Consider the following 22,780-nt stretch of genomic DNA (forward strand, 5'->3'; position numbering starts at 1 on the left):
TAATATTTAATAATGCCTAGTTCAAGAAAAATGATTCTCGGGCATGTTATGTCTGGTTTATGTTCGAAAATGAATCGAACGAAACAACTTCCCCAAGATATAATGGATACTCCATTAAAAAGATGCCTTAACACGTTCGATATTACTTTATTAGGTAAAATATAAGGGTTAATTAAACTTTATTTAATTAAATTATTTTAGGTGTTGGCCATATGGTTGGTGCGGGGATTTATGTGCTCGCGGGGACAGTCACGAGAGATATCGCCGGTCCAGGAATTATTTTATCCTTTTTATTGGCCGGATTAGCTTCTTTATTATCAGCACTTTGTTATGCTGAATTTGGTACTCGAGTTCCTAAAGCTGGATCTGCTTATGTTTATACTTATATAAGTATTGGAGAGTTTTGGGCGTTTGTAATCGGATGGAATATTTTATTAGAGCATATGATTGGTAAATAACCCATATTATACTCTACATAAATTATTATAAAATTATGCAACCAAAAATGCATTAAAGCAATTTGAGTTGCCTATATTAACTTAATTTTGATTATACTCTATTTTTTAATTCGGAGGAGTAAAATGAAAAGTCACGTTTACACACTGTAATTTTTCAAAGTTATTTTTTGGCGGGAGTTAATGTAGTGTTGTGCGTCTTCAGACGATACTTTCTAGTTGTAGGTCTAGTGTTAGTTCTAATTTTATTTCAATAAAAATGATTTTGGTGTTTTTCGAAAGAGTTACGACGCATGGCTAAAAAAAACTTTCTGGTGTTAATGTTAACTTTAATTTTATTATTATATTCATAATCTTTATAAAATAACCTTTAAAATGAGCCCCAACATGACGCACTTACCTTAAAAAACAAAAAAGTTTGAATAAAAATTATAAGACACGATGTTGGCAACAATGAAGTTAGCTACAGAATTAAAAATATTAATATCAACATCAATTTTTGACATATTTTCTTATATTTTCGATTTTTATGAAAAATTATATTTCAAACCGAAAATTGACCATAACTTTATTAATATTGAAATGAAATATGTCGTGTTTGTACTCATTTCAAAGGATTCTTAATGATGATTCCACATATGTCAAACTTGGGGTTGACATTTCAAACCAAAGGTTCAAAGGTTGACAACTTCATAGTGATAGTGTCATGAATTTTGATGTATTCGTAATCTTTATTAAATAACCGTTCAAATGAGCATAAAAAGTATTAAACCTGAAGTTGGCAACATAATTTTTAAATATTTATACCAACCTTAATTTTTGACATTTTTCAAATTGAAAACACTCCTCTGAATGAAAAAATAAAGTATATTTAATTAATTTTTTGTTTTAGGTGCTGCATCTGTTGCGAGGGCATGGAGTGGTTACGTCGATTCACTTTTTAACGGGGCAATCAGCAACGCAACAATATCTTTAACTGGGGAACTTCACGAACAATTACTCGGAAAATACCCGGATTTTCTTGCGTTCTCTGTTTGTATCGTTTACGCTTTACTCTTAGGAATAGGAGTAAAAGGTTCTTCGATAGTCAACAGTTTCTTAACCTTAGTTAATCTGGCCGTAATGATTTTGGTCATCATAATCGGTTTTTATTACGCCGATGAATCCAATTGGACTTCCAATAAAGGTGGATTTCTTCCATATGGATTTAGTGGCGTTATCGCCGGTGCCGCGACTTGTTTTTACGCGTTTGTTGGGTTTGACAGCATAGCAACTGCGGGGGAAGAAGCTAGAAATCCTTCGTTTTCAATACCGATGGCTACGGTGGTTTCGATGGGTGTAGTTACTTTGGGGTATATTTTAGTGTGTGCTGCCTTAACTTTATTGGTACCTTATTACGATATTAATCCAAACGCCGCTCTCCCAGAAGCTTTTGCCGGCGTTGGAATGCACTGGGTTAAATACGTCGTTTCTTTAGGAGCTATTTGTGGAATGACGACGACGTTATTTGGATCATTATTTTCACTCCCACGTTGTATGTACGCAATGGCTGTTGATGGATTACTTTTTAGTTTTCTTGGCAATATTAACTCGAAAACCCAAGTACCTTTAACGAATTTAGTCATTTCGGGGATTTTAACCGCGCTTATTGCACTTTTATTTGACTTGGAGAAACTGGTTGAGTTTATGTCTATTGGAACTTTATTAGCTTACACAATTGTAAGCGCCTCGGTGATTATTTTAAGATATAGACCGACGATTTCGATTACCAAAGGAAGTTTAACACCGAATTCTGACATTTCCGGGTCTCCATCAGAAGCAACTACACCCGGATCTGAAATTATTTGTTTAACAGGATCGTTACGTCCGAAATATAGCTGGCTTGGCCCGATCTTAGGACATTGCGAACCCGGATCTGCTGTAACAGCAGCTGTTTTAGTTTATACCATTTTTTCGGGAGCCCTTTGTGTGTTATTACAAATTTCTTCACATGATCTCCGAGATGGGATTTGGTGGACGATTTGTTTGGCGGTGTTTTTTATTTTTATCATGGGAGGGTGTAAGTAAATCATTTTATAAATAAATCTAACGTAAAATCGCAATTTAAATTTTAGGTATGTTAGTTATGGTGGCTCATTATCAAAGCAAAGAAGGTCTACGATTTAAAGTACCCTTTGTACCATTCCTTCCAGCCTTAAGTATTCTTTGCAACATCGAATTTATAGTTCACTTAAATATTTTAACTTGGTTAAGATTTTTCGTTTGGATGATTATTGGTAAGATCATAATTATGAATCGTAAAGTTAAAACGAAGCTTCCGTATAGGAAAATATTTATTTTAAATCAGAAAAGGCTCCTTTTTATAAATTATTTATAAACAATTGATAACCCCATCTAGCGGCTATTATCGATTTTGACATTTCTCAACACCGATTGAATTTCTATGAAGAAAATCGAACTAAAAGATATTAAATCGATTAATCTAATTAATTTTAAATCATTTAATTATTAATTGAGTAGATAAAATTTTAAAAACGCGTCAATCATCTATATTAAATTAATTGTGACATTGTCGCGCCATCTAGCAGGAAATATTCATATTAAGTGGTGCTTTTGACATCTAAAACCGAACGGTTGTATTTCTTAAAATTATCAAATTTTATTTAAAAAAAGTATAGTGGAACTATAAATCCCATCAAAACGTGATTTTGAACACCCAAACTGTTTATTTAAAGTGATTATAGGATGTAGGACGAGATTTTCCCCCCTCAAATAATCAAAGAAGTTTTTTCGTAAGCATAACCTAACTTTTTTATCTCACAAATTTAAAATTTTTGGAATTTAGGAAATTTGGTGTTGTTTATTAAAACAAAAAGATCGTAAGTCTATTAATCTTATTAATTTTAAATTATTAACTAATTTTATCATATTAATTTAAAAAAATTAATAAAATTATATTAGAAAATCGCGCCATCTAGCGATAAAAATCAGTACTAAGTTGCACTTTGACAATTAAAACCGAACGATTCTTAAAATTAAGCAATTTTATTAAAAAAAAAGGTAATGGAACTAAAAAAGTTAGCAAAATGTGTTTTTGAGTACCCAAACTACATATTTAAAGCGATTATGAATTGCGTGCGGAGGTTTTTCCCTTTAAATTAACGAATGAAATTTTTTCAAAAACATAACTTAAAACAAATTTATTAAAATAACTTTTTCCACGTGGAAGTTTCGTTTGCCACATTTGCTGTAACTTGGCAAGTATTAAAAGCATATTATTTATTATTTAGGGATATTAATTTACTTTTTATATGGGATTCATCATAGTAAGGAAGGTGATTTAACCTCAACGTATTCGATGTTAATGACATCATCGGAAGCTGTCAAAAGCAAATGGGGCGCAACTACGAAAACGAATTTAAAAGGTGTTTTGACGAAACGAAAATCGTTAGCGGGGGATAGAAGCGCTATTTTAAATGAGGAAGAGGATGGGGCTTAAAACAATGGTGAATTATTGATAAAGAGAATGAACAATCCAGAGCGAACGCACAAGACAGTATTAAAAAATTTTGATTTGATTGTAAAGTGTAATAATTAATGGTGTTAATTAGCTTGATGCTGCTTTATTCAGATATTAGATATTACTGTTAAATATTATAAAGTTTATTGTATGAAATAAAACAGTAATATAAAAAAAAAGATGATTTATCCTAATACATACTAATACATTAATTTTTAATCATTATTCCAAGGTTGTTCATTTCCTGACGCGAAAATGGTGTACACACAAACTGCTACAGCGGATAATGTGGATGTGGAGAGGAATATAATTCTCCAAGAAAACATTCCGGGCTAAAAAAGATGTTTAAACAGTTGCATTAAAATCATTTTAAAACTTACATCGATTTCCCTTAAAGCTCCCGCAAAAACTGGAACAATAATTCCGGGGAAGGTTGCAACAAAATTTGTGATAGCAACTAAAGTGCCAGCGTGATTCGGGGCTATATCGATATGATTTGAAAGAAATCCCGAAAACATTCCAGCGATTGTTATAATAGCCGTACAAGTTAAAACAATCGCTAACCACCTGTTACATCCGATGAAACATAACGCAACGAAACAACCTCCAGGAATAGCACAACTTATTATAGTTGCTATTTTCCTTGCGACAGTTGTGCTGATTTTTTCCTTTTTCCGAAGCGTATCCATGAGCGTACCAAAACCCAAACTAAACAACCACATACCGAAGAACGCAATCGCAATCCATTTTGCGGTGACCATAACATTTAGCCGCACAATATCCCTCAAATACAACGGAAGTATAATAAGGATCATGTACCATCCCCAATTACTGCAAGTATGCGCTATTAAGATAGCCCAAAAAGGTAACGATGAAAAAACCGCTTTAATCGGAAATTTCTTTCCGGTATGCTCGGTATCTCCCAAAGCGTCGTTAATCATTTTTTTTTCCTTTTCCGTAACAATCGGCGATTTATTCGGGTTATCATGCACCAAAACAACCCACAACGGTATCCAAATTGCGCTCCCAATAGCCATCAAATAAAAAATCCACTCCCAATCCATATGCAACTCAATCACCCCCGCCAATAAAGTACTTAAAACCGTCCCTAACGAAGTTCCCGAATACACCACGCTACTCATCATCGTCCTTTGAGTCGGCAAAGACCATTTCGCCAATAAAACATGCATCGCAGGAAACGTTACTCCTCCCCCAATCCCTTCAGCAACCCTCATCAAAACTAACAAAGAATAATGAAGGTGCGAACAAATCGGTGTTAGAGCAGTACAAACGACGTTTATAACCACAGCGAAAAACATCGTCCATTTTGCGCTGCTATTTTCAGCGATTACCCCTGCCGGTAACAAAGCGATTAAATAACCCCAAAAATAAGATGATAAAATGATTCCTTGAAGCGATGCCGACCAAGGAAATGGGCCATCCTAAAAAACAGTTGTTTGGGTAAAATGATTTTGTTAAGTAATTTTACTTACCGCTAAAACAGATTTTTCGTTATTACTATCATCGAAGTGGCACGCATCTGCTGTTACGTGTTCGTCTCCTGAAGTATTTACCAAAGCTGTGTGGTTTATCATCGCGACGATTGCTATGCTTAAATTTACTTTTAATCCGTACACGATAGCCATACCAACAGCGCCAAGAAAAGCCAAAATTATACGACAATTTATTACTCCTAAAAAAATATTAATTAATTTAATAATTTATTTTACATTAATATTTACCGAAAAATCCTTTCTTTTCTTCCTCCATTGTCGTAAGATGTTTGTGTTATCCTTTTCAATAACTAATTGTAAAACATTTTTTGGCACTATAATTTTAAATCGTTAATTTATTGTAGGATAGATGTAGAGAAGATTTAAATCGATGAAAAAAAGTTATTTGCTTAATTTAATAATTTCATTTAACACCCATTTAGAATTAATTCAAATTTTTTTGAAAGGTTTGTCATTATCTGACATTGACAATTATCAATGATTATTAACCTTACTGTGGTGTACAAATATTGACGGGCAAAAGATGGCGTTAGTTAGAAGTTCTTTTTCAACGATCTGACAATTTCGTTCGCGGACGACGTTGCCAGATCGTTGTTTTTTTGTAATGCCAATTAAACCGTGAAGGAATGTTGATTAAGGCTAGTTTTCTTATGAAATGTTAATCATCCCACCAATTCTCCTTCACAACCCCAAATTTTAAATAATTTTTAATAAAATGCTTTAATATAGAGTGACATTCAAAAACGTCAATTTGACATCTTACTTTGAATCATTTTTATTAAAAATATTACGTTTTTGAAAAAATTTATTTCGAGATATTTTTTAATTAAAATTAAATTTGATTTTGTAAAGTGTAAAATTTGATTTTTGTTAAAATGTAATTACTTAAAAAAAATTATTTGATAAGAAAGGCGTGAAGTTAGGAGATTCAAAACATTTTAAAATTAGTGCTCATAGATGACGTTAGTGGTTGGATTTTTAATCTGTCAGTGTGTTCTTAACTTCTTCGGTTTAATTAATTTAATAATAAATTGGAATTATTTATAAACTACATGTGTGAAAATAAATGATTATAATAATGTTTGTGATCTATAATCGTAATAATCAATATAAGACGAGAACGTTTCTCAGCCGAACTGTCACTAAATCTGACATAACCTCAAAAATATTTGAATTGGATTCTGGTATGTAGAACAAATTTATTTTGCTTTAAATCCATTTACCAACACGTTAAAACATTGAATCTCTTTTTAATTTGTTACCGATTAAAATGAGGATTAAAATTCGACTAAAACTATTCAATTCCGTCACCGAATTTATAGTTTTATGACCCAACTTATTACAACAACGTTCATAACAATGAATCACCCTAATTTTGTAAGTTATAAAGCAAATAAAAATTGGTGAATCAATCACGACCTTAATTTAAACTTTAATTCCCATAAATATTTTTATTAGAATAACACATCGATAAAGAGGTAATATTATGCTCAGTCTTTACACATCATTTCAATAACATATTTTTTATTTAATTTAAGGTTGCTTTGTAATCTTGTTTAGATCCATCCGGAGATTGGGGGTTTTTCAATGGTTGAGCTTCGACGTTGTCGTTATTATTTTTATTCCAATCTTGTTCTTCTCCAGAGGCGAAAATAACGTAAAAAAATATCTCGATGATGTAGAGAATTATCGTTGTAAAGAAAATAATCCTCCACGAGTATATGCCAGGCTAAAAAATGCTTTTATTATAAATTTTTTTATATAAAAGAAATTTCTTACATCGTTTTCGATGAGTCCCCCAACAAACATTGGCACAACAATCCCGGGAATGGTCGCTATTGTGTTAGTAAAAGCAACTAAAGTTCCCGCGTAATTCGGGGCTATATCAATATGATTTGAAAGAAATCCACAAAACATCCCGGCGATTGCAACAATCGCTAAAATAGTTAAAGCGATTGCGCCACCTCTGGAGCATCCAATATAAGATAATCCTAAGAAACACCCCAACGGGATAACACTTGCAATTAACGTAGAAATCTTCCTGGCGAATGTAGTTGTAATAATTTTTTTACCACGGAAATAATCCAAACTTCTACTCAACAAAATACTAAAAACCCACATCAAAAAGAATCCCAAAGAAATAAATTTGGAACTCTCAGATACGTTTAACTGAAGAATACTCTTCATATAAAGCGGAAGTTCAATCAAAATCATGTACCAACCCCAATTCGAGCAAGTATGCGCGATTAAAATGGCCCAAAACGGCATCGAAGTTAAAACTTGTTTCAAAGGAAACGATTTTTTCGCGCTACTATAATTTCCTTTTAATAACGAATTAATCAACTTCTTTTCATTTTCGCTTATAATCGGCGACGAATCCGCATCATCAAAAACAAAGAAAACCCAAAGCACCAACCAAATTACATTTAAACCACCCATAATATAAAAAACAGCCTCCCAATTAATATAATCCGCAATTATCCCAGCTGATAAAGTACTTAAAACGGTTCCTAAAGAAGTCCCGGCGTAAACGACGCTACTCATTACGCTTCTTTCGTTTGGTAGGGACCATCGAGCTAATAAAACGTGCATCGCTGGAAAGGTGACTCCCCCGCCGATTCCCTGCCCAACTCGCATCATTATTAAAATTGAATAATGTATTTTAGCAGTAATCGGAGTTAATAGGGTACAAATCGTGTTGATGGCTATTGCGAAAAACATCACCCATTTTGCGCTAAATAATTCTGCGATTCGACCGCCGGGTATTAATGAGATTAGATACCCCCAAAAGTATGAAGACAGTATTGTTCCTTGTAGAGTATTTGACCATTTAAATGGACCATCCTAAAATTAAAATAATCATTAAATATTATCATTAAAGATATTAGGTCATTCAAATTCAATTTTGATGTAGTCTTTAAGGCAGATATAAGTAGCTACCAGGTTAAGTTAAATTGAATGGTTTAAGTCCTAACAATGATCTGGCATGTTTTGACACTCAACAATAATCTTTTCTGACTTTTCGGTACTTTCAAGCATCAAAATTAATGTCATAAACAGTAATAAGTCAAGTCAAACAGAGTAAATGGTATACATAAATATTGCTTGTCTACTCCTCTTCTTTTTCATATATAAGAAAGTTTTTAATATAATTCCTTTACAAGACGTTATTCCCTTGCTTCGAGCTTCAAAGGTGAATTCTCTGAGAAACTTACCTGTCAAAGTCAAACTTTTAAGGTTTTTGTTGGTATTACCTAAGGTCCCTAAATTTGTGTTGTTTTCCGATTTCTAATGACAGTTCTTTTTTGACAAATTTCCTTTTAATTTGAATTTGAATGACCTTGAACATTTAATGAAAGAAACTTTTTGGTTGAAAAAATTATATTTAAAAGAAAGAAAAAACGATTTAATCTTACTTCGATAATTGAATTATGATTTGAATCGTTAAACAAACACATTGAGTGTTGTATTGGAGGTCGGTCACTTTGAACTTGGGAATTCGAAAGTTCCAAAGCTGTGTGGTTTACCATTGTAACGATTGCAACGCTTAAATTTACTTTTAACCCATAAGCTATCGCCATTCCAATAGATCCAAGACAAGCTACGATGTATCTACATTGAATTAATCCTGAAAAAAGAAAAATTAAAGCTGTTTTGAATAATAAACGCGAAAGAATGAGCTATTTTTAGCGATATTTTATTTTGAATTTATGCCAATGGACTAAAAAACCGCAATAATGATCTTACCGAAAAATCCTTTCTTCTGCTCCGTATCCATTTTTATTCTAAACAAAAAAACACGTTTTAGCACAAAAACGATTTCTTAAAATACAAAAATTAAATCACAAACACAACCTGTTGACACACCACAATTTTTATCTGAATAAAGCTCGAGCTTTTTGGTGAAGGTGACCCTAAACACTTCAAAGTCGACGGTAGACTGGAGTGGACTGAAGTAAAGTCGCGAAAACGATTCGTTCTGGTTATAAAGTCCCCAAAAATAACACTGTATCTCCAGATTTTCCCGAAGATCGATTGCACAAAGTGGCGCAAGTCACGTAGGTTAAACAAATTCAAATAAACGATGAAAGGAAGGGCAAAGAAATTTAATGCAACATTGTGAAAATTAATAAAGGAATTAATCGAGGATAAGAATGTTGGATACAGTTTTACAGAAATAAATATTTTATTGAATTTATCTTTAACGTTATAAACATAATGTCTTGATCCAATTATAATTGTTTTATCGTCCAATAAAAGTCTTAAACTCCACCAATTTCATTTAAAAGGACTAATTTTAGAAGCCTCATCGTAATTCCATTTTTAGCAATTTGGGGCAAATAAATTATCAAGCTCCAATTCTCTGTTTTTCCTCCTTAAAAGTTACAATTTCTTCAGTATGTTCATTTTAGAGTAACACTTTTGTTATTACTACAAATAAAACATTGCTTCGATAAAGGGCGCTTATTAAATAAGCTTAAAATCCATATTTAATTCTAAAAAGAAATCGTTTTACTTAATAAAATTGAAAAATTCAAAAAATGTTTAAAAACAGATATTACCCAACATAACCTCACAAATTTATTTAACACCAAAATTTTATGAAATAAACAATTTTACTTTTAAAAATTAAATCCGGTAAATTAATCTTGTATTACACAACATAATTAGGCATTATTTCAAATATTTATAATATATTAATTAATTTCCAACAAATAAAATCTAGGGAAATTTAATTATTCTAGGGAAATTAATCTAACCCTAAATTAAATAACAATACATAACCTCAAACATTTTCTTAGTTATTTTCTATTTGAAAAATCGAAAAAACTAATACAAACAATGAATTTCGATGTATTGCGCGAAGAATACAAGGTAATTAAGCCGTTAATAAAATCAAAAATTTCAAGTTTTTATTTTCAGGATACTTTTATAACAGCGTTTCAAAAACACGATGTTTCAATATTAGAATTAAAAGTGAAATCGTATAATCGCGTGGAAATCGATTTAAAATCGCCTTTAGATCAGTTATTTCGCGATGTTTTACTTGAGTATCTTGAAAAGGAAGTTGAAGTAACCGTCCTCCAAGAATTGGTGACTTTTTGCGTTGAAACGTGCCGAAAAGGTTTGACTACCGCTACAATGCCCGTTGTGCTTCTTGGGGATATTTTCGAGTCGTTGACTTTGGAGTTGTGCGAAAATATGTTTACTTATGTTGAAAATGAGGTTAACGTTTGGAAGGAGGAGTTATTTTTTACTTCATGTAAAAATAATCTTTTACGGATGTGTAATGATTTGTTGCGGAGGTTATCTCGATCGAGTGCGACTGTATTTTGTGGGAGGATTTTGTTGTTTTTGGCGAAATTTTTCCCTTTTTCTGAGAGATCTGGGTTGAATATCGTTAGCGAGTTTAATTTGGAAAATGTTACCGAGTATGGAACTGAATCCATGGAAGATAATAACTCGGATATTGAGATGAATGGCGATAAAAAGAATGTTGTTATCGATTACAGTTTGTATTGCAAGTTTTGGTCGTTGCAGGATTTTTTTCGGAATCCCAATCAATGTTATAACAAAGTACATTGGAAATTATTTTGTTCGGTAAAAGAATAAAATAATTTCGGTTTAATTAATTCTTAATTAACATTTTTAGCATGCAACAAGCATTTTGAGTACATTCCAAGGTCTTAAAGTTGATTATATTGCTAAAGAGGGTGGATGGGTCGACACTAAAACTGGCGTTAGGACCGAGGCGCATTATTTTCCCAAATATCTTACCAACCAAAAATTATTGGATCTCCAAATTTACGACGTTAATTTCCGAAGGTTTATTTTGCTCCAATTTTTGATTTTATTTCAATATTTGACCTCTACAGTTAAATTTAAATCGTAAGTTCGTTCAATTAAACTTTTCTTTGAGTAATTTGAGGTTATCTAGAGAAAGTTTTGAATTAAAACAAGACCAAAAGGATTGGGTCCAATCGACTACGGAAAAAATTTATAATTTATTAAAAGAAACGCCCCCCGATGGGGAGGATTTTGCTAAAATATGCAAAAATATTCTGAAAAGGGAGGAATATTGGAGTACTTGGAAAAATGATGGATGCCCAGGTAAATTATACATACAAGAGTTTTTATTGTTAACTAAAAGTTTACAATTTTCTGTACAATACATGATTACGATACCTTGCCTTCTTCCCCCTCTTCCAGAATCTACCACCGGTTCCTTTCTTCTTCTCTCAGCTCTCTACATCCCCTCAACATATTGTAATAAAGCTTCCAAGTCAGGTTTTACCTGAGAGAGAAACATAACCTCAATTCACTTGACAGTTACTTTTTAGTTGCTCATAATTCTCTTAAAACTGTTAATATCCTTTTTAAACCATCCAAAACGGGAAGATCAGTGTCAGTTACATCTAATTTATTAGAATCAAGAAGATTTTGAACGATTTTGACCTTGAAAATTGGATTTAAAATTTGTAAAATTCAAACTTCTTTTGTGGTTGGAGAATCTTAAAACCTCCAATTAACGGCTGAAATAGAAAAACATATGCATCAAATACGAAGTTTCATTCAAATTAGTGAAGGATTAAAGAAGATATGAATAAAAAAAAAGCTTTGGAATTTTGAGTAGTTCCAAAGAAGACCGCTACATGGCGTTGTCGACATTTATGAAGATTTGAAATTATTTTAAGGGAAGAAATAGCGCGAAACCCATTAACCAATCAGGAGCGAGGGTTAAAAATAGAAGGAAGAAAATTTTATGGAGAAGGGGAAAAGAGTATATAAGAAAAGGAAAAAGTTGAAGGAAGACCAAGGAAGACAGTCCAATTTAGTAAGGGCAAGAGTGCGGTTAAATTTTGATAAAAAAATCTAACCTAAAAAAAGTCATAAGTAGTTTCCTAACCTTAAATCCGATAATTCAATCTCTGATTCAATCCAAATTTAACACCGAATTAAGATTTTATTAACCTAAAAGGGAAAAGAAGAAAAATTAAATTTAAACATTATTTTAAAATAAATTGAGGAGAAATTACCTGTATTCCTGAAAATTTTCTGAGGGCAGTTATCACACACCAGATCCAAAGAAGAATAATTATCTGAACCGCAGCTGTCCATTTTCCATTCCTAAGAAGGACCTTCCAATCCAATAGAGACCTTGGATCAAATTGAGTTTCACCATAACATAAAAGTTATTTATCAGATAAGTGGGAATTTTACTGTTAATTTTGATGTCAATAATTTAAGATAACTTAAGAGTCAGATGAAGAATCAAAATTACGCGATAACACCGATACTTTCATTTTAATTGAGAATCTATCGATTATTTTCGACGACTTAAATCTTTAGTAGTTTCTTAACGTAAACATAATAGTTTTTTTTGTTCAGTTTGATATCTGTCTTTATTGGCGTTACGATCTCTCTCAGATAACAAATTTAAAAAATAGAAATCAACCCCTTCCTCACCCCTATGAATAGGGCATTCAATTTCTCTTCCTTCTTATCCAACTCTCTATCGACCAGATATTTTAAGATGCAAACGTTATCGATCGCCCCTCTACACTTCCTAAAACTTGATCTCCTCCTCCAATCTTCCCAGCAGTATCTTATCTTCGCATAAATCTGGTATGAAGAGTTGAGTAGGCTGATTCCCCTATAGCCCTCCACTGCTCTCTTACTTCCCTTTTTGAGCCCAGGTGAATTACTTTAATTTAATAATAGAATTTATTGATTTTTTTAAAAGAATTTAAGAAATCGTTAAGCGTTGAACTTCCTTCCGAGCGAAAACCAACGGAACAATTCTATCTAGGAGACGCCATAAAAGAAGCCACAATTTCCGGGAAATATTACATGGGAAAGTAAGTGGAATCAACCTAAATTATTCAAATTTAATCTCTAATTTTAGCCCCGAATTAACGAAACTCTGGAATTTATACCCCGATAACTTAGAAGCATGTAAAGCTAAAGATCGCGACTTTTTACCATCACTAGAAACTTATTTTTCCGACGCAATCGATCAAATCGAATCAGGACTAGTCGTCCCCGACGAAGATAACCTCTTAAAAGACGCAAATTTCGGTTGGAGAGCTTTACGATTAATGGCTCGTAGAAGCCCGCACTTTTTTTCGTACGGAAATAGCCCTCAAAGCCCACTTTCAGCTTATTTACAAGCAATGATTAATCGAATTGCCGCCGATCGCCCAGGTAGAGTTCAAGATACTTCGAATCAAAACGACGTAGAATTAGAAGCGAACCTATTTAAACCGGGCGAGGATATTAAGAATAACGACACCGACACCGATTTAGACGATAACTTTATACGATTTAAAGTCGCCATGTTTACAACGGGGCAGTTTGATCAATTTTGCGAGAAGAGTGCGTATAATTGGAAAAAATTAGCGGCGAAAATTGGGTTTAAACCGGATGAGATCACTTTCTTCGAAGCTGAGAACAAAGATGATTTTAGTAGAGCTAAAAATATGTTGCACGTTTGGTTTGAGGATGACGATGATTCCACTTTAGAGAATTTTTGTTATTATTTAGAAGGACTCGAAATGTCTGAAGCCGTTGAAGCTGTCAAACAAACTATTCTACAAAACGAAAATTTAATGAATTAATTTATTTATTTTCGCCTTTTTTTTCTTAACAATTCATGATCAACCTCGGGACATTCCCGTTTTTTATGCCCGTCTTTATGGCAATGAAAACATTGCTTTTGAAACGGTAACTCTCCACAATAATGATCCTTTAGGGCGCATTTATTACAATCTTTGCAATGTATCCATGTCGGTTTAACGCATCTCTCACATTTATCACAATGAATATACGTTCTCCCATCTTTTGAGGTGCAAGAATTACATTTATTACAATGTTTGTTTTCATTGGAAACCCATCGATTACATTTCCCACAATATTTATATCCTTCATCTTTAGGAAGTTGAATTAAACTACAAAATAATTATTTTTTATGAATTATTAAGTATTATACTCTATTAGATTTTTTAATTCGGAGGAGTGTTTTTAAAATGATATTGGTCAGTTTTAAATAAAAATTACACTAGGAAAATTCGAGATGTTGCCGGCCGCCTACAAACATTCACAGTATGGCTAAAATCGAATGATTTTCGTTCTAGGTTTTGTGTTATTTCTAGTGATAGTGTAAAACTAGAACTAACACTAGTGCGTCTGAAAACGCACGGCTAAACTCGAAACTTAACCTGAGTGAATAATAGCTCATTATATGCGAGTTGAATACTACACTTTGTCCACGACTACTATTGAAATTGATTCCATAAATTTATTTTTTTAAATACATTTTTGAATAAAGTTTAAACGTCAATGTGACACAAATTCAATGTTACCAACTGTAACCAACTTCACATCAATTTGTCAAAATTAAATGTCAATTTTAAGAAACGTCATTTTTTTTCCGAAAATTAATTAATTTATGCTTAAATCATAGGAAAAAAGGAATTTATTTAAGTTTTTTTTATGTCAAACCTTCAGAAAGTCCTAAAAAATTAAATTAAATTGACGTTTCAAATAATTATTTACTTAAAATCCTCAGATTTTAGAACTCCCGCCAAAAAATAACTGCAAAATTACACTGTATAAACGTGACTTATTTTACTCCTAGGAATTAAAAAAAATAGAGTATAATTAAATAAAAAACCACCTCGGATTAATATTGGTGAAAATCCTAACAGGGGATCCTTGTTTCCGTCCTTTAACACCATGTTGAAATAAAACATGATTATCATACTGTATCTTATAATCCAACATTTTATATTCTGGCAAAGAATTCAAAATTTGCGGCTCCATAAAGTACGGAAATATAAACAAAACCTTTAAATCTTCTTGAACGTTTGTTATATTCCTAAACGCCTTGTTTATTCTCCTAAAAGTTTTAGCTAATAACTCAATTCGCCCTCCAAATGGGGGATCAACTATCAATATTAGATTACCGAAACTAAAATAAATCATTTTAATTATTAATAATTCAAAGTTAACACAAAACGTACCTATTTTTAATAAATTCATTAAAAACTCGTTTCGATTTTAAGAAAAAATGATGATTAAACATATTGTACCAACAAAATTGGTCGATATCATAAAAATTATGATACCTTTTATCAAAATCCAACAACAAAGAATTTTTATTGAGATTCCCTGTTAAAATAAATTCATGAATCCGGGGAGTACCAACACATAAAACATTCCTTCAAAAATAAAGTTGATTAAACATCAAAATTCATATTAAAAACTCACTTTACGTTTAAATCTTTTAAAACGTTAATAATCATCGTTATTGTAGACGGAGAAAACAAATATTGCGCTTCTTTTCGGTTATTATCTAACGGTTTAAAGATATAACTTGGTTTAGAAAGTAATTCATCGGAAATGTTAATCAAATCGTGTTTGTTGTGTTTCTTTAAAAACTTCTCTAAAATGAATCGATTACATTTTAGGCAATATCGTCGTTTGTGTTGAGGTAATTTTTTCATCAAATTTAACATCTCAACTTTTTTTTTTCTGTTTATGCCTTTAATATAGCTTTTACGTTCATCTTCCCAAGATTTCCTCACCGATTCACTCAAAGAATCTACCTCGTCTTGCCATAAAAAGAAGTTGCAATCTTTCTTGTCTCTACAAGCGGAACAGGCGAAAAATTTTCTTTTTTCGTGTGTGCTTCTTGAAAATAAAATTGTTGGGCCGTGCGGGCATTGTGGAGATTTATTTAAATTAAATTTTTCTACGTTTATTGACATTGTTTATAATTTGACATAACACGTGTTTTTGACGTATTGTGTTTTGGGTCTTATTTTATAGATGGCGCTAAATGACATTTTTATCAATGCAAAAAATAATTATAATTAAAGTTTATTATTTTTTTAAATATTATTAAATGTACTTTAATTTTGAAAATATTTATTTTTAAAATCCAAATTATCCGTTCATAAAATTTTGATAATAAGTGGCTCCCTCTATTAATAGAATTGATTTTTACTTATTTTTCTTTTATAATAAATAAATAATATAATTTATTTATTAATATGATATCTCCGTAACAATATTTAATTTTGGTTTGTTTTATAAGTTTGAAATTAATTAGTTTTAAAAATCAAAATTATTTTTTGTAAGGTTTGTAACAACACAAAAAAATGAAAATCGAATGACAGTTCTTTAGACGCCGAAGGGGTTAGATGTGTTGCGTCGTCTTTCCTCGCAATTTTGAAATAATTTAGAAGATAAATCGCTAAAAAAGTACGATTTTATTATAAAACAAGAAATCCCTATTATAGAATTCCTTAAGAAACGGTAGCGAATCATCCTAAATCCCGAAAATTATCCAGAACGGCAACTTATCCTGTTTGAGTCCTAAAATAACCCCCAGATAAGTACGACACCAAAAACATATTTATATTATTTCGTAAATCTCGTTTTAAATCTTGTTTTTCGTTTCATGTTAGCGTCAGTAGATTTCGTTTATTTCACCATCATTACGTCACACATAGTACAGCGCCATCTATACGAAAAATAATTTAACTATTATTTTCTTTTCCAATACAGGTTTCTAACTAAAATGGAACCTCCTTAAGACGGCGAATTGAAAATGAAGTTCCACTTCGATGTTATAATAAATAGATGTCCTACACAGATAAATTTAATTCGAAGATGATTAGTTCTCCAGTGATAACCGAAAAATCTCCTTAATAGAGAAGCCAGGAAAACGAAATAGGTTGGTAGCCTTTTAGTTTTTAGCTGATTTTTTGTATTGCTAAAAATGTCAAAGAACGTTGTAAGATAATAAACTCGCAAAGGTGTACTTATTCGGATAGATAATGGTGAAGTAGTTCGGGTTTAAAACTTGTGAACCACAAAAACACATTAATTTCAAGAAAAGTAAGTACTGATTGCAAGTTATTTAGTTTAGTCATTCATTTTTTTGTTATAACCTTAAAGTTATTTGTTTTAAATGTTTTTTCTGTGTTAACCGAATAGGAAAGACGCAGTATCTTCATTAACGTCTACAACTTAACCTCATATTTATAGTTTTATGAAGGAGGAATCGATTAGATAACAAAGACCTCATTTGTTAAAACCTCAAACTTGTTTCAACCTCAAAAGTATTTGGAATGCAAAATGCAAGCCTTTGTGAGAGATAATTTAGCTTTTAAGATGTCGACAGTCGCTGTACTATGTCTTTGGCATCCACAACCTAGCCTTAAAGAACGTTAAAGATGTTCAATTGCTTGACAAGTTGTTAATGTTATATAACTTGTTCTTTTGAGTGTTATGGTACACTTTCTGTACAAAATAGTGTTCTGCCTTAAGTTGTTTAATAACATACCCAATACTTTCTAGGTCTAGTGTTAGTTCTAGTTTTACACTAGCACTATCACTAGAACTAACACAAGACCTAAAACTAGAATCAACCCAACCCGAATGTTTCTGGTTCTAGGTCTTGTGTTAGTTCTAGTTTTGTTATTTAGCGTTAGATTGTGGTATATTTTTATTGAACGACAAGTAAAACTAACACTACACCTAAAACCAGAAACATTCAGGTATAGCCATGCGTCTCTTAAGACGGCCGAAAACTGAAGGGCAAAAACTTTTCCTTTGCAAAACTACCTAATGCATGTATGTAGCTATGTTAGTTTCGTAACTATGGTTACTGCATTCATCTATTGCGAGTTATATGAAATTCCCGGTTTAATATTGTGCTATGGGGTCATACACGATTTTTTTTTTATTATATTTTCTGAAAGTTTATATAAAAATATAGTTACCGTTATTTTTTTTTTAATATTTTCGAACAAAGTCATTGTTAAAAAAATTATTGAAAATTTATATACCCATTTGCGCTTTTAAAATTCCCGCGTTGATGACGTACGATTCTCACTTTTGCGTCCCCTGCTACCCGCTCAAATGCGAGAAAGAGATGAACGTCATTTAGGTTGTATTGAAAAGAGATAGAGTGTTTGTAGGTTATGTTTATTATGTTTTGTTCATGGATGTAATAGAGACACTCTATTACATCCATGGTTTTATTTTGACACTGTCACACCGCAAGCGCTATCTAGCGGACAATTTAACTTGTTTTAGGCAGTGCGGTTCCTACGTCACAGAAAAGCCGCGAAATTATTTCGTTTGAATATTTGCTATTTTTCACTTCAAATTACGCCAAATATAAAATTGATCAAAATATTTCTTTTACTTTGTGTTCATGCATATACTTGCATATATCGTTTGACATAAAAATTTTCTCTAAATTTAATAAGTGTGTATGACCCCATTACATCTGGTATTAAAGAAATGAAATAAAACATTTTGTTTCAAAACATGTATTTAAATAAATATTTCAAATAGCAATCATTTAAGTACTTATTTACAATGAATTATATACAAGAACAGCGAATTGAAGGAATTTCATAAAAACCAAAAAAAAAAAAAACAAAGTAATAAAAACATTTGTACTTTTCCGTCGATTAACACTTTTGTCATAAAACTATTTTTTCAGCAGGAACATATACCCACACATTTGATTTAATAGCGAAAAATAAATACGTCGAATCTCTTACAATCCACATAGTCACAACCAGTTTTTACAATAAAATTAATTAATTAGAGATAGTCAGTCTCAAATTTTGGCACCATTTAATATTTTAACGCGTTTCGATTTGAAATTTATACTTTTACTACTATCACACAATATTTCTTTTTGTTTGTTATTTGTAGGAAGCTAAATTAATCCTTTCAATCGATATCGTCTTTTTTCTTCCTTAATTTTCCTTCCCTTTGTATTGTTTTTGTAACTTGGTCCACGCATTGCGCTACGTGACTATCATCGTCTTGTAACATGCTGCTTAACGTCGCTATGTAACTGCAAGCGACGCGAAGCACAGAAAGTTTTGAAAGCTTTTGCGCACTTGAATAAGCAGGTACCGATTTTCTTAAGGTATCAAAAGCAGCGCTTATCGTATGCACTCGCGTTCGTTCCCTTGCGTTTGCTTCTATGCGACGTTCTCGGGTCATGTTTTTGTAATTGCGTTGTTCTTTTCTATTATTTTGTTGTAATCTGAAATTAATTCAATTTAATTAAATTTTGTTTTAATTGAGTTAGTTATTCAATTACCTTGGGAAAGCTTCAACTGAATTTTTAATAATATGTTCAGTTTCAGCGGTTGAAATAGCCGCGATTGGGTGAACTGGTACTCTTAAAACTTCGGGTTTAACAAAAACTTCGGGTTTAGCGAAAATTTCACCATTACATTTTTCAGTTTTTATATTATCGTCATCACAAATCACTTCCTTCCGTTTCACTAAGGCGACAGGTTCTTGGACGGGTGAAGGCGATCTTCGCACTGGCGATGGAGGTCTGAAGTATCCATGCGAAACTTCTGGTATCGCGACTAATGGAACGATAACTTCTGGTTTTACCGCTTGAAGTGGGTGGTAATAATGGGGATGATGCTCCTCGTTGTCCAATTTTTCGGGGTTGAGGCTCCACGGACGGAAATGTTGGACGGAGTTTTGGAGGCAAAGACGTTTTTTTGGGGGACCATCTTGCACTCGGCGAGGTTCTACGCATTTCCTTTTATTTTTCAGCGAAATCGCCTCCACTTTAACTTCGACGCTATCCTCGCTGCTTCCAGTTGGAGAATGAATCTCATCGGTGAAGTCGTCGTCTGTTGGACAAAGTGGCGTTTGGTCCATTTCGGCTAAAAGAATAAAAAAAATTTAAAGGTAAAGTTATAATTCAAAAGAGAACAGAATCAATGGTGCCAATACAAGTTAAATGTGTCAACGGAGAAGTGTGATAATGAGTTATGAACTTTGGGATATCAGGAAATTGGATGCAGAAAACTGGTTCGTAGTAGTTTATATTTGTATTGGTGTCTGGTCGTGGTGGTCAATGTTTAGACGAAGACGAGGACGACTACGATGAGCAGGTATAAGTTATGCAAATGAGAGCTGGCGCCAGCAGAGGGCGCCCGCGGCGCTCCATGGCGTTCCATGACGCTCGCAGCTGTAAAACTGCCATTGTGAAAATTGGATGTCGGACCCTAACTGCTTCACGCCATTACAAAACAATGAGACACCTGAGGGGCCGATACCTGCTGTTTGACTCTAGCTTTTTAATGACCCACCAATCTTTATTTAACCCATCACTACTTTAATGGTGTTTATCTCTTTTTTGCTTCATCTACAAATTTGCCTATCACCAATTAAATATTATTGGGTTGGAACATTTAGATTCGATTTGGTATGGGTTTTAAACTTTTTGGAGTTGTTACAATTACCTTAAATTGCATATATTTAAATAATTGAGTGCTTTTGAATCAAACTACTCATTATTGATGTAAATAAGGTTGTTTTATGTTGACTCTTTTTAACCCAAAATGAATATTTTTATATTGTATAACAGCGTTTATTATTTTGATTTTATTTAATATCTTATTTGATAAAATCATTGTTAAGGAAAGAAAGTTTTAGGTTTTTTTAACTTTTAATATTTTTGTTTTTTTTTGCAAGAATAAATTACCTGAAGTGACAATAGTCCTTCCGTTACTATAAGTCATCATCCGTATAGTAAACAGCGTAAAACGTCCTGTTCGACAAAGAAACACGCAGCAATGGTAAAGATTGAAGAGAGAGCGCGTCGAGTTGGCGCCACTGGACACGGTCACATACACCAATACACGCGCGCGCTTCGGACAAAAGAGCCGCCGTAGACGTCGTACGTTGTAGGAGTTGGTACGCGGGGGCGCCGCCGACAACTCGCTTGTCGTACACGAGAGATGGTCTCCGGGCGACGTTTCAGAGCGGACTGTGCGCCAGCCGGGCCGATCAGAGCAACGGCGAGCGCCGCCGTTTTGGGGCCTAGTACGTCGTCGACGGCGGTAGCGGGGTGCCGGGACTTGGGCCCCGCAACTGGCGCCAGGAGTCTCCGCCGTCGGAATGCCGACTGCCGCCTGCCGACACCTGCCGGCCGCTTACACTTCTCTTTCGCCTTAATCTTTCACACCGTTCCGTCCAAAAGACGCCCCCAACGCCCGCCACCGTCCATCCATCCAGACCCCTTTTTCGACTCCACTCGGACAATGGATATAGATTCGGACAGGTTGAGAAGCACCTGCAATGATGATGATGGTGATGGTGCGATGTCCCGACGTCAACTTTAAAAGATCATTTTAATTGAGAAGAATCCATTATTATGAAAAGAAAATTCATCAAATCTTACACATGTTTTGCGATAACCCTATTTAACCCAGTCATTCACAAAACCAACTAATTTATTTCTACAGCGCAAATCAAAACATCGATTTCGATACGGTTTACATTATACCACGTGGCCGTCTTCATTTGCAGAATTGAAATCTGTTTAGCAAAAAAGTAAAAGGATCAAACTAGAACCTAGTAGGTGGGGGATTGTTTTGTTTTTCATCGGGTCGAAAAGGTCGAAGACGTCGACTAATTAATACGAAATTATCGAAACCGTCGAAGAGTTGTCTGTTATTTTTCTGTTGTATATAGTAGTCACTATCTGTTAAGTGGACGCCGATAGCACTAGGCGCCAGTTAAAGCGAACGGCGACCGTTGTTTACTAATTATAATGAGAGGACGTTGGTCTGAGCTTACCAGTTTGCGATCGCATGTTTGGATTCACTTCGAGTTAACTAAATTTAAACAATTTAGTTAGTATATACATAAAAATGAAGAAATTAATAATGTTGTTAATCGGGAATCTATAATGCAAAGCGAAACTTACATGAAAAGGATATGGTAAATTAAATACTATTTAGTATGAAATTCTTAGACATAAACTGAATATCAATAAGAAAAATGTCAATTTCAGAATTAATTAATAATGTAACAGCCTTCGCTAAAGACATAGAAACGTATCATGGAGTTACAACTTATACGTCTCATCAAGTTATAATTGAGAAAGTCCAGCTTCGCTTTCTCAAGTATCAGTTCTACTTTACGAATGGAATCCATCAAGAGGATGTGAAGCGAACAATACGGAGTTCCTATAAAATCACGACGTTTCTTCTCTACAATAAATTAATTATTAATATTTTAATTATTTATTTAAGAATGATTTCAAATTTTAGATTGAAATGTGGACCCAATTACGATTTTCTCCTCCAAGCTGGTTGACCATGAAACCCTGAGGAAGACTGTGGAAACCAACCCCAATGGGAAACAATGGTGACACCTATACAAGAAGCTAAATGGCTGGGCAAATACGATACACAAAAACTCACCTGCAAAGAGTATATAAC

The 22,780-nt window shown here is 33.1% G+C and overlaps 6 protein-coding genes across 12 annotated transcripts in view; 2 read left to right on the top strand and 4 right to left on the bottom strand.

Moving 5' to 3' along the window:
* The first annotated feature begins 10 nt into the window (after positions 1-10).
* LOC111426353 (cationic amino acid transporter 4) overlaps positions 11-22,780 on the top strand; it is a 38,097-nt gene continuing 15,327 nt past the window's right edge. For all 6 annotated transcript variants that reach the window (XM_023060841.2, XM_071195916.1, XM_071195918.1 and 3 more), the window contains exons 1-6: positions 11-154; positions 202-450; positions 1,348-2,514; positions 2,570-2,731; positions 3,746-6,673; positions 17,061-17,229. In XM_023060841.2, coding sequence (XP_022916609.2) covers positions 13-154; positions 202-450; positions 1,348-2,514; positions 2,570-2,731; positions 3,746-3,954 — 1,929 coding nt within the window. In that variant the 5' untranslated portion in view covers positions 11-12 and the 3' untranslated portion in view covers positions 3,955-6,673; positions 17,061-17,229. The remainder of the gene's footprint in view (positions 155-201; positions 451-1,347; positions 2,515-2,569; positions 2,732-3,745; positions 6,674-17,060; positions 17,230-22,780) is intronic.
* On the bottom strand, positions 4,145-6,819 carry LOC111426354 (sialin-like). Its single transcript, XM_023060843.2, has 5 exons — positions 6,713-6,819; positions 5,718-5,803; positions 5,469-5,668; positions 4,356-5,417; positions 4,145-4,307 (listed from the first exon to the last, which is right to left on the bottom strand). The coding sequence occupies exons 2-5, from the start codon at positions 5,743-5,745 to the stop codon at positions 4,191-4,193; spliced, it is 1,407 nt and encodes a 468-aa protein (XP_022916611.2). The 5' UTR covers positions 5,746-5,803; positions 6,713-6,819; the 3' UTR covers positions 4,145-4,190.
* LOC111426643 (sialin-like) lies at positions 6,898-9,469 on the bottom strand. Of its 2 annotated transcripts, none has more exons than XM_023061257.2 (5): positions 9,340-9,469; positions 9,237-9,274; positions 8,906-9,117; positions 7,269-8,333; positions 6,898-7,218 (listed from the first exon to the last, which is right to left on the bottom strand). In XM_023061257.2, the coding sequence occupies exons 2-5, from the start codon at positions 9,265-9,267 to the stop codon at positions 7,018-7,020; spliced, it is 1,509 nt and encodes a 502-aa protein (XP_022917025.2). In that variant the 5' UTR covers positions 9,268-9,274; positions 9,340-9,469; the 3' UTR covers positions 6,898-7,017. The 2 variants fall into 2 exon arrangements, with proteins under 2 accessions (XP_022917025.2, XP_022917023.2); XM_023061255.2 differs by having other exon boundaries at positions 9,345-9,468.
* Positions 10,244-14,353, top strand: LOC111426641 (THO complex 1-like protein Hpr1). The gene is made up of 6 exons (XM_023061254.2): positions 10,244-10,364; positions 10,413-11,090; positions 11,143-11,378; positions 11,428-11,600; positions 13,234-13,348; positions 13,396-14,353. Exons 1-6 carry the CDS (start codon positions 10,332-10,334, stop codon positions 14,105-14,107), a joined length of 1,947 nt encoding a protein of 648 aa, XP_022917022.1. The 5' UTR covers positions 10,244-10,331; the 3' UTR covers positions 14,108-14,353.
* Positions 14,095-16,295, bottom strand: LOC111426644 (rRNA N(6)-adenosine-methyltransferase ZCCHC4). The gene is made up of 4 exons (XM_023061259.2): positions 15,759-16,295; positions 15,512-15,709; positions 15,166-15,459; positions 14,095-14,437 (listed from the first exon to the last, which is right to left on the bottom strand). Exons 1-4 carry the CDS (start codon positions 16,256-16,258, stop codon positions 14,113-14,115), a joined length of 1,317 nt encoding a protein of 438 aa, XP_022917027.2. The 5' UTR covers positions 16,259-16,295; the 3' UTR covers positions 14,095-14,112.
* LOC111426645 (atonal bHLH transcription factor 8-like protein net) lies at positions 18,820-21,374 on the bottom strand. The gene is made up of 3 exons (XM_023061260.2): positions 21,037-21,374; positions 19,627-20,212; positions 18,820-19,569 (listed from the first exon to the last, which is right to left on the bottom strand). Exons 1-3 carry the CDS (start codon positions 21,074-21,076, stop codon positions 19,248-19,250), a joined length of 948 nt encoding a protein of 315 aa, XP_022917028.1. The 5' UTR covers positions 21,077-21,374; the 3' UTR covers positions 18,820-19,247.

The sequence above is a fragment of the Onthophagus taurus genome, chromosome 5 (genome assembly GCF_036711975.1).
Source record: "Onthophagus taurus isolate NC chromosome 5, IU_Otau_3.0, whole genome shotgun sequence".
NCBI classification, from domain to species: Eukaryota; Metazoa; Arthropoda; class Insecta; order Coleoptera; family Scarabaeidae; genus Onthophagus; species Onthophagus taurus.